General features: G+C 40.7%; 2 protein-coding genes across 2 annotated transcripts in view; one reads left to right on the forward strand and one right to left on the reverse strand.

The window, feature by feature from the left end:
- The window catches only part of asap1b (ArfGAP with SH3 domain, ankyrin repeat and PH domain 1b), a 54,322-nt gene extending 37,491 nt beyond the window's left edge, over positions 1 to 16,831 (reverse strand). The window contains exon 1 of the mRNA XM_070852540.1: positions 16,589 to 16,831. Within this exon, the coding sequence (XP_070708641.1) occupies positions 16,589 to 16,714 (126 nt within the window). The 5' untranslated portion in view covers positions 16,715 to 16,831. The remainder of the gene's footprint in view (positions 1 to 16,588) is intronic.
- Positions 1 to 19,241, forward strand: part of LOC139220726 (uncharacterized) — a 275,609-nt gene that overhangs the window by 215,399 nt on the left and 40,969 nt on the right. The window lies entirely within an intron of this gene.

The raw sequence follows: 19,241 nt of genomic DNA on the forward strand, positions 1-19,241 counted from the left end.
CTGAACAGGCAGATTGACTTTTGTTGGTGTTCATGTTGAGAGCAGCTGGCACCGCCACCCAAGGGTCACCCATAATCCACTCTGTCTGTGCTCTTAATTAAATATTCAGCTGTAACATGAACAAGCTTTAACAGATTTACATTCTTAGCTCTTTTTTTAGCTTTTGGTTAGCCCGTCCACATATGCATACATTACTGATTTAGTAAATGCTTTATACTGTTTGTTTTAGATAACAAGGCAGAGAGCATTCATTCAACAACATATTAGAGGATAAACAATAAATATCTACATATTGGACAGCAGTATTTTACTGGTATATGGGATTAATGTAACTTGGAGAGATACTTTGTTTAAGCTGTTATCTCTCAGCTTTTTCAGTGGAAAGAAAAGAAATCAATGAAATAGTGCTGTCTTGGCACACAGTCTTTGCAAACCCTTGGCAACAGGCAAGAATGCATCCAAACTCTGCTCTCCAAAAGGCCGACAACTATTGAATATAGTCAAAGGATTGTTTTTATCTGCCAGCGACCAATGGCAAGCTCCAACTCAACCCAGGGGGATTAGCAAGTGTGACAATGCCAAAACATCTGCGCTCGCTTGTCTCTCCACCCAAACAGTAAGTGATGTATATGGGCGATTTATTTAGTGCAGTGGAGAAAAAGAAGTGCATTCATGGCCATGTGATATTCAAGTGGGAAATATCTATCTTGAAGAACCATTTGTGCTGTGAAAGTCATCATGTCAATGTCAGAATGCCTTTAAGTGGGAGTCTGTCAGCGTCTGAGCCAAAGAGGTCAAGGGCCGAATTAGGGAAGGTAAAGGGCGGAGGCTGCGCATGGTGCCTCAGCAAGAACAGATTTAGTAACCAGCGTGACACCAAGGTCAAAAATGAATGTCCTTGTTCAGTTCATGAAATGTCTAGTGTTCAGGAAGCAGAAAAAGCATTTCTGACATTTCATCCTGTAAAAAGAGAATTGTTAGATAAATATTCACTCATGAAAGTCAAAAATACTGAGGGAGTACTGATGGTGGCGTCAATGAGGTGGACACCCAAAGCATTGATTCATCTCACAACCAAACACTCACATCACCTTGTTAGTTCTCCAAACTCAAACCTGGGGTGAATTTAAGGATTATTTTCCTAAAGAAAAAATTTTCCTTAATTTCCTCAAGCCCAATTTAACATATTCAAACTGTTTGTTTTGTCCAACAAACAGTCTACAACCCGATGCTGTTCAATTTACTGTCCTTATAGACTTATATATGACTAATATGTTTGCATAAAACCATACTGAAAAGGCTGAGAAGCAGTGAATTTTGAGGTTTTGCTCTAAAAAAAACGACTTAAAGCAATCACTTGATTATAAAAACTGTTACATGTTAGCTCTAATTCACACAATAAATGTTTGCTATTTGTTTTTAATATGCATGCAAGTGATAGAAGTGAAAAGAATAGTAAAAAGCAATGCTTAATGTCTGGTGAGACATTTGTTGATAATGCACATTTTTTAAGTAGTTTATTAATAATTATTTCTCTTCCTAAATAATAGCTAGTCCATTAGATACTTTTAATAACAAAATGTATACTGTAGGTATTAGTAGTAATATTGCTGATTCTGGCCCTTTATTACTTTATATCAAAGCCATATTTTGTCGAATCGCCAGCCTCTATCCTTTATGCTCGAGGGATTCGTTCTGCTGCATTCTGAGAGAGAAACTGAAGCAGGTTTTGATCACTTCGGTTTAACAACTTGAAGAGCAGTTGGCAACCACTTCATCAACAACAAATACCATTAAAAAAAACTCAAAAGGCTGAAAGGTGGACTGATTGGGAATACAGAGAGGAGGCGAAAAGCTCCATTGTTTCCCATTTTCTCTGTTTTGTATCATTACAAATTGAATATCTTTGTATTTCTTAGCCAGAAAAAAAGACATTTGAAGAAGTCAACTTGAACTCTAGGAAACTGTGAAGGTATTTTCTTTACCTTTCCTTACTTTCCTACTTGTTTTGTGGATAACTCCAAAAAAGACGAAAAGCCCTCAAAGTGCAACCAATGATGTCAATGGCGCCGACTTCCTGGGTACCAAACAACCACACAAAAACACACAGTCATGCCCAGGAGGTCAAAGCCTCAGGGGGAATTGGCGGTTGAGGTGACTGCCTGGGCATGACTGGAGGCTGTCTCAGTTTCATGCTTCCTGCCCAAGGCCTTATCCTCCCTCTGCAGCCCTGCCGCTTCCCCTGCAGCCGTCCTTTGACAGGAAGCAGGAAGCGGCCATGCTTGTCAGTGTCCTGTCCTGGGTCGGCAGCACTCCGTCTAATGACACCAACTGCTGTCCGCTGACAGCTGAGGAATAAAAACACACTTTCTGGCTGTCAGGGAGGTGATTTTCCTGATTCGCTGATCCACTCTTGAGATTCCTGCTCTGCCACTTTTATGGCACAGCAGTCGCCTTTCTTGTTTCCTCCCTGAACTCATCCCTCACAGCTCCTTGAACCTCGCTCTTCCCCACCACCTTGGCATTTGGCATTGCAACGGCGGATGGTTGTGTGGTTACCGAGGAGATGTGATTGTCTCACGCGCCGACTCAACATTCTTCACCATGGAGATTGTGGGAAGCTGCTCTGACTAACTGGTCAGCTCTCTGTTTGTCAGCAGTGCACTGGGACTCAACTGTGCCACAGTGGCAGATTTTACTCGTCATCCAGCTGAGATTGGGACACTCATGCTCCCAGAATTGCTAATATGCTAATTATTTCCCAGAAGAAGAAAACAGGAAAGGGCAGAATTATCAAAGGACTTCCCTGGAGCCAGGACACGGGACTAAAAAAAAATCTGCAGTGGCATTTTTAGTGAGAAAGTGACTGACCAGATCATTTTTCGTTATTCCTTATTTCTGCTTCCTTTTTCACAATTGCATTCTCATTTCCTTTGTAGCTCACAATTACACAACAACTACTGTAGAAAATGCATTAAAAAACCAAACCAAACCTATATTTTTCAAATGTATTACAGCCATAAAGCTAATCTTGCTTCTAGTTATGTGAGAATGAATAAGTCATAGAAGACATCAGTCTGTTTGTCTGTCTGTCAAGTCATTTCGTCTGTCTGTTGAGTCTATGTGGCATAACTCAAGCAGGAAGGGTGGGGAGCCCTTTTCATTGGCAGGAAACAAATGCACATCCCTTTCTCTGGGCCTGCAGCCGGAGAGGCCTTCAGCTCTCCGAGTGGAATGGGAAAAATGAGAGGATGTAACATTTCCAAAAGCAGCTGAAGTCAGATGGCCTATTTCTCACACACATACACACACACACAGAAGAGTGAAAGAGAGTGATCGACTGCCAGTGGTTTTGGTTTTGGTTAAGAGGTGTATCAGGATGACCACTTGACCGATGAGGTGATCTGAAATGGCAAATAAAGTGACAAGCGAAAGTACATATTTTTCAGGGTTTTAAACTTAATGAGGATCCCAGACATCAATCAAATGAATGTTCTTTTTCTGAATGGAAAGGAGAGGTTTAAAAGCCCTTACCAGGATTTTTACCTCCTCAGACTCAAAAAGAGCATAATATGCCTACAGGGGTTTCTCGATCAGTAGCAATAACTCAGCAATCACTTGGCCACATGCTGCTATTTCTGCAATTCAAGGCTCACTTTTGCCCATACCTTTTGTCATGCAACAAAAACTCTAACACCTTTCTCCATTTCCTCACATTTCTTTATTGGATCACGATGGAGGGCTAAAAGGCCAAAAAAAGAAAATGACAAAGCAGTTCTAAGGAGCCAAACCACTGGTCTTACATATTTCAGCCCCTTAAATACAAATCATGCACACGTGCTCATTACTGTTCACCATTCTCCAGAGCATAATGTATGTTTTCAGATACATTTCCTGCATTTCAGGGAGCCTTTAGAATACAAATTCACCTACAAAGAATTACAACTTGCTTGATATACATCCTGTAAATGAACTATCAAATTGAAGAAGGAATCAAATTTGAGGTTGTTATTTTGCAAACATTAAATTATTGTTATATGGTAAAGCCAACAGCGTCAGAAAGGGCTGACAGTTCTCCTTGCCAGTACATTTATGTGCTGATGGGAAAACTTGGTTTGGCTGCCATATGGCACCTTTTTAATACAAGGAACTGTCAAACCCACATATCCTTCGTCAGACCACTCAAGGCTTTGGCAAGATACTATAACATGAGGGATTCTGACGATGAACCAATGAGACTAAGTGTCTAGAGGCACGCTAACATCTCTATGTGGCTGTACCCTCAGGATGCTCACATGCTCACAATGACAAAGACGTTCTCCTGCTGATGTTCACCATGTTCGACATCTTAGTTTAGTTTGTCATGATGCTAACTTTTGCTAATTAGGACTAAACACAAAGTACAGCTGAGGTTGATGGGAATGTTATTACATTTGGATGTATTTGGTCGCAAACCAAAGATTTTGTTGAAAAACAGGAAAAGCCCGGGGATTACTAGTGATTCATCATTCATCAAGTGATGAATGCATCCTGAGGGAACCATGTTTGAAACCGATTTTATGGCTATCCATCCAATAGTAGTTGAGATATTTCAGTCTGGGCAAAATTATTCGACTGATTTACAATATATCCAACCATAATTCAACCTTTAAAATGAACAAAAAGACCATGATAGCATATTTGGCCTGAAATGCTCAGCCTTGTTTGCATTCCAGATGAAATTTTCCAGTAGAACAGCTCATCGATGCATAGCCTTTTTACAGCCAACTCTCTATTCCCATTTGTGGCAGCCTCCCATTAGCACTTGAATGTCCCACAAGGAAGTCCAAACCACAATGAAATTTCAGCAGCCCCTGCTCTCAACTGGATCTCCACGTGATAATAATGTTACTGTGACAAAGAATAAAGAGGCCCATAACATTTATTTACTGTGATGATGTAGTGATCTCAAGAGAAATGTAAGACTCATCTGAGTTTCATTTAGTGGTGAAATTAAACAAAACTAATCGCTGCTTAATACATATAAGATGCTTGAGTCCAAGTAAGTGTGCATAATATGTTGTTTGTGGGATAAAAAATGTCAAACCACCACCTCTTTTTTACTGGCACATTATACCGGATATCTGCTTTCATTAGCTTGCATGCTTGGATCTATTAAAAAAATCTTTGCCTGCTAATGCTATTGGCCACTAAAAAGTCAATACAAGTCAAAGATTACTCCATTATGTATTGCTGCTATTAGTCCAGCTATTAGCATCCTGCTCTCAGAAAGGAAAATGAGCTGCTCAGTGGCCACATAGTGGATAAAGCCAACTTTACTGAGCTGCGAGGATGCCGGCTCTTTGCTGCAGGTCTCCGCAGAGTCAGAGCAGGAACTGACACACATACGTGAGGCCGGTGAGAAGTCAAACCATGCATGCAGCAGTGTCACATTCACACATTATTTGGCGGCTTTCCTTGCTCTCACTCAGCCCACCACTTGTTTCGAACGATGTGCATGTTTTCACAATCACACCCACACACCGGTGCATTAGACTCGACTAACACCAAGCATAGCTTTATCTGTATTGTGCGTTGCCAGTCAGGAAGTCATTATTCATGTGAAGCAGCTGTTAGATTATTCAGAGGCGCAGCTATTAACAGCCGTCAACAGGAGAATAGTGGGAGGAACTTCGAGCTGATCATTAAAAAATGACAGCAAGCATCCTCTTTCTTACAGCATTTCATAGAAAACAAACAGCAGCAGAGCAAAGAGGCTGTTTGTTTCCTGACAAATGTGAACCTTTTTCTATAGATAATGGTTTTGATTAATCATTTAGTGCTTGAAACACCAAATAATGACAAATGGGGCAGCAACCAATGATAATTTGAATTGAATGATTATTGGTTTGGGTCTATAAAATGGCAATAAATGTCTTCACCTGAACCGCCCAAAACCCAAAGATATCAAGTTTATCATGACATAAAATGAGGAATTAAGCAAATCCCCACAATTGTAAAGCTAAAACTGAAGAATGTTTAGCTGTTGTGTTTGAAAATATGATTGAAAAATTATTAATAAATTATCAAAATAACCAATTAACTTTCTGTCCATCGTATAGACAACCAATGTTAATCAGTAACGATCATGTGATTAAGCTTTTCAATACAGAACAAACAATGAGAAAATCTTTTTATATGAACAGTAAATACTTTGAGTGTTTGAGTATTGATCATTTATTACATACTTCAGTAGGAATACCACACTAGAAGAGCTGGCAAAAGACCAAGACTTGTCTTTGTTAGCAAACCAGCGGTGTGTAGGTTGATCAAAGAAAAACTAAAATAAACTAAGCAACCTTTAATCTTTCACTTATCATTGATCAGCTCATAAACATGCCAACTCAGCTTACTACTAACCAGCCGCCCGCGTTGTAAATCTTCAGGGCATGCCGCCAAAGAATGTGCTCCCTTGATAAACATAATCTGAAGTAACATTATTTTTCTAGCCTCTGAGTAACGTTCCTGCAAACTGCTCGGTCATGAGTCCTTGGCCAAAGTCAAAGGCACAGACTCTGCAGAGCGCTTTACAGCATTCCTTGAAGTTTTTCAGCAGATGAGTCTCGAATTTCACACTTTATGGGATTGCTGGGTGAGAGACCAGCTATTCCAAAACCACAGGTGTATCCACTCCCACAGGCCATTTGGATGTTCAGATATTTGAGCAACTGGACATACAGAGGAACAGAAATAAGCCTTTACTGTGACATCCAACAAAACCTGATGTGTTAATGCACTTTTCTACTTGGATGGTGCCATTTGACAACTTTCAGAGAGTAGTGAAAGTAGCTTTGATTGCTGCTGTCAACAAAGCTGATGTAGAAGAGGAAGCAATGTGAAGCTTTTCACTGACATTAAATAGCATTAGGAAAAGACGTAAACAACGTGTCTTGAAGGACTGTCAGTGCCTTTCCTCCAGGCTTGAATGACCTCAGCAGGCACTCAGCTGTGCTGGGAAAGGTAGTATTGAAACCCGACATTGAAAAGCTGCAGCAATTGTTTTGCTACGGTACACACACACACAAATACACACAAATACACAGAGACATGGTCCAGGGCCAAGCACCATCAAAGCACACAGACAGAGATGCACTGTTTACCCCTCCGGACACTATAAGACAGCCGGCCGTCACAGGACAGCGTTGTCTCTTAGTTCTGCGGGGCAGTCCTCGAGGACCACGACGTTACCACTGCGCTCATATAAATCATAGAAGAAAAACAAAGACGCACAAAAGATGAACAGAGGGGGATGAAGCAGGTCTGTGGTTGTTTTGTTGCAGACACGAACCAAAAACGGGAAAAAAATATGTTAAGCCCTCTGTATGACTACTGGATGATTTGTCAAATATATTTTTCACTGTTTCTTGGCATTGTTCATGTGACAAAATTTGAATGAGATTAATGGTGCTTTAATGTATTATCTAATCTAAACTAAAGTAAAGATGCTCACTAAGGAACAACACTAAGCCTCCTACAGCCAAGCTGTCACTAGGTCTCTGAGCATTACAAATGTCTGTACAAAAATTCATGGCAATGGATCCAATAGTTGAGTTATTTCAGTCTGAAGTAAAGTGGTGAAAAACCGTCAGTGTGACATTGGCATCCCTAAAGCCACGCCGCTAGCATGGCTAATAAAATAGTTACACAATTGCTATCTGAAAAGATCAATATCTAGCTGTGGCAGGCCATATTTGCTGCTTTTGTACAAGGATAGTAATAACTGCCCATTGTACTTGTGCCTGGAGGGGATCATGTGTTTGGTCATGTGTTGGGTGTGTGTTTCTGTCTCTGTTCGCAACTGATCTCACATTTTACTGGATAGATCATATTGCTGGATATTTTTTCTGTGCATTTATGCCTGTATTCTCAATGACCTCTCGTGGTTGTGATGATTCACAATGTTTGAAAAGCCTATTTTATTGATTGTTTTATACCATCATTCACTGCTGACTACTCACTCCTCTTAAACAGCCGGTCAGTGCCGCAACTGATCAATAAGTGCTTCAGTCTGAGAACCAAACGCATCCGGCTATGCTGAAAACAAACCTTGGATAGACTGTTGCAGGCCACGTTTTGACCTTCGTCATGGCTCCATAGAAAAACGTGGTTTCTCGTTTTGAACTGCAGCATGTGCAGATTAATTCCATACCTGGTATGTTATGATCCACTAAAGTTCCTCAGGATACAACATAAATAAATCCCTGTTTCTGTTATCTGTTTCTGTTATCTTTGGCGCCATCTTCACTAGAAGTGAGCTGGTGGTAACAGCTGTTGTGTTGAAGTCTGTTCCCCCATCAGATAGTGTTTCCCTACGCAGCTGGGGTTAGGTTTAGGTCAGGTTATGTATGGTTAGGCGTAGCAGAGTTGGCTGGCAGCGATCTGCACTCTACTGTGAGACCTTTTTTAGTTTTAAAAGAAATCTGGCATGCTCAACAGAGCAATCAGCAAAATACTTGATTATGTATGAAAATAAGTAACAGTTGTAGTCCGTCAGACACATTCATTTGATAGCTGACATATTTATATAAGAGTTCATTTCTGTGGAAATACTAGACTTCCAAAAACATCATGTAAATGTATCACACGTAATAGCTGCACTGAATTTTAATCAGAGATTAAAATGGCTGTCGATGGAGGGAGATTTTAACACAGTCCATCCGTGTGAGGAAGGCTGCAGACAGATGTGAACACTGACCCACTCTTCCTCGCCGAAATCTGGGGAAGAGCATAGGGATCAGAGTGCCAGGGCAGAGTCTGGCCCAGGGCTAATCCGCTGCCGGCTAATAGCCCTTGATGATATACGCAGTGCAGCTGTGGCAGGAAGGTAGGCCAACAGCTGTGGCCCACAGACCGATTATCAGATTTCAGACACAGACGGCAAACAAGTCGACAAACAAGCAACACAACAGAGTCTCACCTCCTGCTGTGGGAGACAGAGCAAATTAGAAAATTGCTTGGAGGTTTGCTAGTATTTATAGCGAGAGATTTAAAGACACATTCCCCTCTTTGGATGCTCTTTTATCGAATGTATCATCATCAATCTGTGATGTTCTCTGCATTCCTGGGGTGATTTTGTGATGATTTGCTATAATCTACTACTTCGGTCCTCATGTCTTCCTGAAAACAACCACATTTACTCCCAACTACTAATGGAAACAAACAGTCATTTTACAAAACTGTTCACGCTGGTTAAAACTATTCATCTTTGTTCCTCTTTGTTGAGACTCCAAGTTGGAAATATTGTGAATTTCAGACAGCTACAATTCTGTGTCTTCTATTTAGTTCAAGCTAAGACAGAAATGTCCAGCTGGTGGCAAAATGGCACCAAGACCACCATCAATGGCAGTTTTCCAACATTAACACCAAAATAATCTGTTCAGCTCATTCAAAATAAGTCATAGAGGCTAAAGAGGCTAGAACTGTTTGTATGTGGTTTCACTTGTTAGTAAACTGCTACAAATGTCAGATAAAGACAGCAAATTCATGCTTCATTTGAACTGATGTGATATGACTACAAGGCTAGTAATAGGGGTAGCCATTTTAAATAATGTGTCAAGTCTTCTATTCTGGTTCTTTACAAGTATTAGGCTATGTGGTGCAGTAGCTAAGCTAGTAAGGACCGTTGTTTCCAGATTTGAAGTCTCCCAACGTATTGATAATTTCAGCCATTTTAACCTCCATTATGTTCTCTTCACTCTGCTGCACTTTCTCTTTCCTCCACTTTCGACTTGCTCCATTAATAAGCGTCATTTGACCCCGGTATAATATCTCCGCTGATGACATACAAGGCTACAAGGCAAACTTCATAATGTGCAATACTTTTTAATATCTCCCCCTTCTTTTTTATATTCCCCCTATGTATATTATATTGTTTCTACTTTTATACTTCCTCTGCCTAAACTGTACATCTCCTCCCGTCTGCTGTAATGTTGTGGGACTAATAAAGGAATATCTTATCTTATCGTCTTTAGTTGCGTCTTAAACCAAAAACTATGAGCTCGAGTCTGAACTTAAAGCAACAGTCTGAAACACGTCCATACAAAAATGTCAGTTTTACGATGTTCCTGCCGACAGGTGGAAAAGCAGGTTAAAAAAAACCTTGAGCTACAAAACTTCAAACTGCATTAACAAGAAATCCAAGAAAACTGAGCATCATAGCCAAAGTATCACTGTTATATAACTATGTTATATTTGAAGCACCATTTAGTCAGCAATGAAAATGTCAAAACTAAGCTGGAAATTACCCTTTTTTATTTTTTTACAGTGCACTTTAACTGGAACAACATGTCATGTGAGTAACCGTGCCAAGGGACCAAAAATGCTCCGATTTTCTCACACCATATGATTCAGTGGGTTTGGTGACACAAGGGACAAATGATGAATAAAAAGCCGTAACTTCATTAATAATTGAATCTGACACAGCTGTGCTCCTCAGTTGCAAATGTTGCAGAATGGAGCCTTAAATAGCCAGTTTTGTTATGTAAAGCCAAATATGATAACAACCCGTCTCATCCTTTTCAATTATTCATCATTTTTGCCTCATTTCTGGTGGGGGGGGGGTCTAAAAATGGCCCAAAATATGGAGCCAAATCAAGCAAGGACATGAAGAAAAAAAAAACTGATTTAAATGTTTGTGAAAATAATCCATGATCCATTTAATCTATTTACAGTATCTGTAATTCACACATTTTAACCAACAATACAGCAAAATATATGATCTGAAGTACTTAACACCCCACTAACACACAGCCACATGGTACTCACAAATGTATTCAGTGTTAATTAAGTATATGAAAGATTATTTCCTCCAACAGGCGAAACACACAAGCTGTGACAAACACAAGTGAAAATGAAACTCCCTGGTTTAATACAACTTTCAAGTACTTTCCAATGAACCAGCCAACTCATCCTCTGAGGCCGAATGACCAAATCTGTGAGGGGAAAAAAAGGCAAACATTATCTGCTATCTGTGTGCGACATTGCTACAAGCGGCTCTCTGTTGGCGGACTGGATGTTACATGTGACGAGGCTGGAGCCTCACATGACAACGTGTCGTCTCGGATGTGACCTCAGATGCTTTTCAGACAAACACGACTTGAAGCTATGATAATTACCAAACAGCATAATATTTACTACACGCTCTTGTTTTGAGCCCGGAGGGAAACAACAATGCTTTTGTCTTTGTCTTTAAAAATAAAATATGGGTATTTCATAGTAGGCAAACACCCTTTTTTTTTTACCTACAGCATTTTCTGAAATTACAATTTGCTTTTCTACTTTTCTACGTTTCTGAGCTGCTCTGTGCTTATTGTAGATAACATACCCACATTTTGGCAGGACACAACATCTTCTACCTTCTACTGTACCCCCATAATTTGAATTATGAGAGCATTAGACTTTGCTTGATTTTCTGAAGGCTATAGGAAACAAACTGCAGGATTCCCAATGGCGAATTTTAGAGCTTAAAGACACAAGACAATTAACCACTTGACAGAAAATTTATCTGAAACTACTTTCATAGCAAATTTTCAAGCAAATATTCAAACATTTTCTTGGTTTGAGCTTCTCACACATGAGGATTTGATGCAGAAACATCATTTATTTCTATTTTGGGCTTTTGGTCAGACAATACAAGACACACGAGGACGTCATCTGTGATGGGCACATTACACTAACCTCAAAAATCTCCTTTGTTTTAAAACTGGCATTGTATAGATTAGCTCCAGTTTGTCTTGTACTCGTTTTGCACTTTGCATGACGCAACATCTGCATCTCCTATTGACATCTTTCTCTTCAGCTTCACTAGTGGTCAAAGTCTCCGCTGTGCACCTTTAATAGATTTGATTGGAGTGACCGAACTCATATAAATTGACGTAAATAAACACTTGAGCTTTTAGAGGAACGGTAGGAATGTTAAGTCCTTTCCTGGCAACAGTTATAGGACTTTTTATAAGCTGGATCTTTTGCGATCTTTGTATTACTCTATGATGACTTCAGGCAATGACTTTCATTCTAATAAAAATACGCAGTGGTTTGGAATAAAACTCCTCATTCAGCTTTTTTTCCCCCTAAATACAGGATAGCATCAAACTCTCAATAAAGCGTCTCAAGCTTAAAATGCTGCGACTGAATAGGCAGTTATATAAAAGTAAGAAACATAAAAGGCCTCAGCCTATTGGGTCAAGCCCAGCCATGCTTGAATAGAATGACTGTGAAAAGTCAACATTTTTCTGCTCCAGCCCATGTGATGTGGTGTGAGAGGCACGCTCAAAGGAATGCCAATGCAGTGAGGGTTTCCCTTGTATCGCTGCTAAGGCTCTCCGTGGTTTAGGAAAGCAAACCCAATGACGCAAAGTGCCATCTGTGGGGTAGAGAGGGAGACAATACATGCCCCATGGGGGAATAACAAGTGCCTGCTGCTAATTTTAACTTCTATCAGAGAAAATCTGAGCGAGCAAGAGCAATAACCTGTGACATTTTCATACGCGCAAATGTCAAGTTTGCTGTTCTCTGATGCTGCCTGGAAAGAAACATCTGCTTCTTAGTATTTATGTTCTGTTGTGTTATTGCTCTTCTTTGGTCTGGATACTGATGAGTTTTATTTAATCTTATAGGCTGCAGTTTGTATGCAACAAATTAGAGATGCACTGATATGTTTGTATGTCACGTATGGCAGGAGCTGATATATTGGACGTTTTTGTGTGGGTCTGTACAGAGCAGGAGAAAGTCAGATTAAGGTTTTCAGATGCGCTTATTTCGACGTACTTTTGTGTTTTTAAAGACGTGATGATACATTTATTGTAAAGCTACAACTAGACGTCAATTTCATGATCAATTTCTTGATTAATCATTAAGTCTATCAGAGTCAGAGGATGTCCACCACCAGTCTTACTGTTAAATATTCAGTTCACAATTATTCAAAACAGAGAAAAGCAGCAAGAATCCGCAGCCAGACAACGGTTCATGGTTTTGCTTGAATAATTAATCAATTGCTAAGATAGTTGCCATTTAATTTTCTGCCTGGTGACTAATCAATTATACGACAAACCCCTGCAGTAGTAATTGTGTTGCTCAGGCAGCTGCATTAGTGACATTCTCCTGGAAAACAAGATCACAAGATCACAATGTAGGAAAATGTTGTATGTAATATACTTTTGTGTGCTTATAGAAGGCAATTTAGGTTCTATACCATACTGGTGTTTTAGAGAATTAATAGGAGAAAGAGGAAGTTACAATTATCAGCAGTCTCCCCACGGCCAGAAAGATTCATCAGTTGTTTAACAGTAAATTATTCAGTGACAATTTTTTGGGTTGAAGGAAAACTTTTCAACCAACTTTGTATCATTACAGTGTGGGCAGAACATGCAGATACACAACGCTGACTTGACTCTAGGGCTGTTGTTCAAACCACAGATTGAATCTCCACATTTTTTGTTTGCTCGCCGTAAGAAATCGATTTTAATGGAACAGTTTAATGCTGGAATCAGACACTCTGGGCTACTTGTATGAGCTTGACTACAGTGCGGAGGAATTACAGCGTTTGGAGGAGGAACAAGCCGCCACAGCCGAGAGTGGAGCACCGCCAGCCGGTGAGGATGGATCGGCGTGGCGCAAAAAGTGAATATCACAGCACTTTTTCTCCATTTTCTCTGGTCACATAGCACCAATTTCAAAATGATTTGCCTTTCTGTTACATAGCCAGCCCAGTTTTCACAAACTAAAACATGTATCTTCCACTTTTTTTGGTTTTATCTGTATTGAGGTGCTAAAAATGTTCGTCCCAAGGGTGGCACTCAAGAAAAGGCCAGATGGCAATCTGCCGACTAGTTTATGAGCAATCAAGTACTCAGAGAATTCATTAACAAACAAAATTCTGGGGCAATAGTTAGTAGCTGTTGGATATCTGGCTTTGACCCAAACAGTTTGAACCAACTTACTAACAATGTAAGCCTTATGCTCCAGATTGAGCAAACACACAAAACACAGAATAGTTTTGCGTTACCGTGTCTAAAAAACTTTTTTTTTTATTGGTTTTCTTGGATAAATAGTTCTAAAAAGCTTTGCAGGGCATTTTTTTGATAATAATCAATAATGAAAACACTTAGTTGAAGCTATGATCTCTGGAAACTGGCCGAGCCAAAGATGATTACCAACTACAGTCTCTCAAACTGGCTAACGCAGTGAAAAAAAAAAAAACATGACACCAATGACTGCTTGGCACCCAAGATGACACCAGAATAAAACCCAGACACACCAGCCAGCTTCCGGTCTGCCACCCACACGCAAACACACACAATGCCCCCATCTCCTGTGTCTCTAACACTCACAACAGCGAGCCTGGGAGGTTATTTTTAAGACTTTTATCTCTCCATCTCGCTGCTCATTGTTTTCCGTATTGCTGCACTGATCCAAGAGTAAACAGTAAACATGTCTATGTGCTCTGCTGCCACCACAGAGGGAAAAGTTACAGGGTGGAGGCCGGTGAGTCATGAATACTTTTGTGTCGTTATGCGCTGATCAATAATTGATGTGCGGTGCTGAATTAAGATGATGTGACGCGGCAACAACATTTTTTTCCCCTCCTTTTTCTTTGGATCTCCTGCAGGTCAACTCACCCCCTCAAGTTACAGCATTAAATATTCAAGCCGTACCTTTGCATAATTTACCTTGTCAACATACTGAGGAAATGACTTGGGAGAGGAAAAAAAAAAAAAAAAAGATGAACGCTTTAAGTTTGAAGACAGGAACTCAGAGCTCAGCAGAAACCCGGGACGTTTTAAACAAGCTCCTCTTCGGGCAAAGTGGCGCCGAAGGCAGTTTTACATCACTGCAGCGGCTCTGCTGGGTGTATGATGCAAGTGAGTCCTCAGATGTCTGCGCAGGGATCAAACAGGGTAGCTAATTTCACAAAACAGACACTAATCTAACCATACTGATGGCTTTAGGCTGCTTGTGTGTTTGCCACGGCCTCTATCTGATGGGTGGATCCCAGTCCGAGTTACCCGACGGGCTGATTATCCTCGCCGAAGTGTTTCGGGGGCATCTCGCCTTTGTTTAAACACTGACGAGCATGTTGCTATACTGGTACCAGTATAATAGTCTTCCTTGTCATGTGATCTCTGCAAAAAAATTCCAGAGTGGCTACTGAAGCCCAGCGCACATGGCGGCCCTTTCTAACAGATGTTTTTCGTTTGTGCTGCTGCAGCCTCTCGGTTCAGAGGCACGGAGCCAGAGAGGTGATTCATGATGCGAGCCTTTTCCTTGTTACAGTCAGCAGACACAAAGTGTGCTCTGGGTAGAGAGTAAACACAGCCCTGGTCCTGTTTTGGTAGATATTCAATTATAATGTTGTAATAAGCTTGTAAAGGATTGAATTTAGAGGCGATGGGTAGCACAGACTGTGAGCCTGTGATTTTTCCCTTCGGACAAAACATCTCTAGTTGCTGTCCTGCATGTTTGCATGTGATCTTTAATTAAAAACAACCTCCATTTAATCTCTTTAAAGCAGCATAAATAAAAAGTTGGGTATCATGTTCAGTGTGTCTGCTTAACATGACACATTACACTGACTATGAGAGTGAAGTCATTCATGTCTGCAGCTGAATGTGGTTTTAAGTAGGCAATGAGGTCACGTTTTGGCTTTCAGGGACAACAGTGAAGGTGAGCGCTCCCCGAGTTTGATGCTCCATTTAATCATAGCAGGAAGGACGCTGGTGGAGGGTGATGCTGGGGGGTGGGGAGGTGGGAAACACACTCATAAACACATAGCAACCCACCTGCCTGGCCGGATTACACTCCCCTTACATGATTAGAGGTGACACAGCATCACAGGGTGCGACTTCCGGTGTGTTTCTGTACTGCATTTCACTTTTAAGAAGAAATGTGTTGTTTTTAAACGCAATCTAGCCTGTGTGAAGGAGGGGGATCTCTATAATCCTGAAAGATAAATCCAGATCTGAGTGCCAGTGACTAGAGAGGGTCTTTCTCTCTCTGTCACACACACACTGCTACAGCCTGGCAGCATGCTCTGAAGCTGTGAGTTATGTAATAGTGAACACAGAGAGCTGCAGGCCTGAGTGCACATCCTTCTATTCCCTACACTCTTCCACCAATGCCATCCACCCCCTCTTTTATTACTCTACATATCTGGCAAGAAAGAGCAGCACATACACAAACACACAGAGTTCACCTACACACACCAGCTCTGCAACAAACTGCGTGCATGTGTGTGGGGAAATGTCCATTTTTGCAGAAGCTGCAGCTCAACAGGTGCAATTATTTGATATTCTGAAGGGCGGATGTGCAACATAATAATGCATTTGCATCTGTCAAATATCATCAGTTGAATTTAGAGATTATGCATATAATCTTGCTTGTATAAGAAACTGCATTTATACCATATTCATATTATACCATAGTCATATTTTCATTACAGGCCTTTTTAAATTATAATAATCGACTGTCTTTGCTTATGCAGTTTAACTGGGCATCTTCAATCATCCATCCATCCATCCATCATGCACCAGGCAGGCTGACACCGTGGCCTTACCTCCTCCAGGACATTCACGGTGTTCCTGCAGCTCTGCAGTCGGGTGGTGAAGCTGGATGTTGTCGGGGAATTGTAATCCTCTGTTGTCTCCGAGAGAAACTCGGACACCGATATTTGATCCGGCATCCTTTAACGGGGGAAATGCCCACAGGAGGGTTGGCGATGAATGCTCAGAAAGACAAAACCATGTACGAGTTAAAAATGGAGAGAAACGCAGGGGGAGTCTGGTGCCAGCCGATGGGAGGGAAAGCCGATTTTCCTCGCAAAAAACTGTGTGAAACTGTCGAGATGATTAAGACGTGTCTTCTTCTCCGGTGACTTCTCAAATGACTTCACTGATCCCCAGGGGCCACGGGAGGAGGGAATTAGCTGAATATCTGCAGGCTGTGTCCCCTCGGCGTGTCTGCTCCTTCAGAGGATGTCTAAAAGCGACGCATTTATAAATAGTGTCACTCTGCGTCTAAACCTCGGAGGAAAAACCACCGTAAAGAATAGCGGATGCCCTCATTATGCTCTACAGATGTTCAATGCGCCGCTTGTCGTCAAAACAGCCCACCGTTAGCAGCCTGTGGTTAAGCTCTATCATAGTCCATGGTCTGCCGGGGTCGTCTCTCACTGCAGCGGGGTTTGGTCCTCTCTTCTTCAGCCCTACTTTGTGTTTTTTAACGCTAAACGCTGCCGCAGACACACTCACTGCCACTCTCTCCTGCTCGGCCGCGCTCAAGCCTCTCAGAGCCGCTGTCAAGCTGTCCGGAAGGAATCGAGCAAATTCCGGTTCTGGTTGTCAAAATAAAGTTCCAATTATTATTTTTATTATTATTATTTATATTAAAATGAATGTTTGACCGCTTCATGTTTCTATTAGGGAGTAATTCCGTTTTTAAATGTCCTTGTAACATATTGCAGGCCAATGAGCGTATAAGCTTTTAAACAAATGTGCAATATGCAAGTTTTTCTTAAAAGAAAAAGAAGAAAAAAAGCTGCCTTAAATGTATGGAAAGGTTCAGTGTGTTAGACTGATGCTCATAAAGTGTACCACAGCTTCTGACCAGTCACAGTAAACGTGAGGTACTGTTTTATGCTGACTGTGTGGGCTGGAAGGAGAAAGGTGGTTGGATTACTCAGAGTAGCATCCATTTTTAATTTAAACGTAGTATAATGATTAATCATTTGTGGGTGTCTATTTGAATTTGAAAACTAAATGCTAGGATGCAAGATGCATCTAGATAGAGCTTTAGGTGGTATAAAATCAAATAGTTATCATAATGCACACAAATAGTTGTTTCGGAACAAAATGTAGCATTTTTCTATTTTATTTTGAAAACAATATCAACCCGTTTCCGGTGTTTTGCTCCCATTTGTAGCTACTTGATGCAGCTCTCTCCCTCCCACCTCGCCTGTTTGACGGAGCCACTCTGCGCATGCGCGGTGTGGGTTCTATGACTGCAGGGAGAGCCCCGTTCGACTGAAGGCCTGCTACAGAAAACAGCGACCTATGCGAGGAGAAAACATCAGTGTTTCCTTTGTTTTGGCTTTAATTATTAGTTTATTTACAGTCATGAGTATCCTTAGAAGAATAAGAGCCCACCTAAACACTCTCAGTTGGACCAAGCTGCCTCCAAAAGCAACAAAATCAAGCGTAAAGCTTCTTTAAACCTCCAGTTTTAACGGTCGAAAATCATCCGAATGGTCATCCAGTTTTTAGCGTTTTTAACATTTTAAAACAATTTCACCGCTTTATTGCTCAGCTTTGTATTCAAATATGATATCTATGATAGGTTTCTGTTAGTGGTGTCCTAACGGCGATGCTTTGGGTTTGGTCAAACGTTGGTAACAGCTAACCAAATGAATCATCATGTGCTTGGTGCTGGTCATTGCATTCATTTTCCTAAGCCAACATGGACTGATAAAACCGAGCAGTTGGCTGTACTGAGTTTGCTCTAGTGTCCCCTACTGTCAGATGAGTTTATTTCACTACAGCAGGGTTTTCTGGGATTTGAGTGAGTTTTTATGTCATATAGGTATACAGGAACATTTTATGAGTTTACAAAGTATGTCATTGTCTACAGATTGAGTATAATTCAGGATTTAATGGATCTCTCTGAAATGACAGGTTCCCATGTTTCTGGCTCTGATGGAGTGTGTATGGTTAAGATAATAGACCTCTTAAATACATTTAACTTAAGGGAAAGAGAATCAGATTTGGAGTCATACAGCCACACGCCAAAATATGGAACATACATGTAATACAATATGTGTGATACAAAAACAGATCAGTCGTTTGCAGTAAAGTAACATGAGCTGCTTCCTTTTTATACCATAATCAGATTTCGCACCTACAACCTACTAAGAGACAATAGCTTTTATTCTCAACAAGAGGACATGAACTTCTCTTAAGTAGTTAAAATTGTTCAAATGGGGCAGGACCATGTGCTAGGTTGATAATCTATAAATCTGATACCACAGGTGCCTATTAAATCTTATTATGATCACCCCTACTCATTTTTAAATACACACTGTTTAATAGTCATAGAAAAGTGTATAAATATATGCATGAACCATGATTTCAGGTACCCAGGTATACAATCTAATAATAAGTTTTCCTTTTTTTTTTTTTTTCCAGAAAAGCCCATGAATTCCCTTTTCTACTAAT

The sequence above is a fragment of the Pempheris klunzingeri genome, chromosome 21, assembly GCF_042242105.1.
Source record: "Pempheris klunzingeri isolate RE-2024b chromosome 21, fPemKlu1.hap1, whole genome shotgun sequence".
In the NCBI taxonomy this organism is placed as follows: Eukaryota; Metazoa; Chordata; class Actinopteri; order Acropomatiformes; family Pempheridae; genus Pempheris; species Pempheris klunzingeri.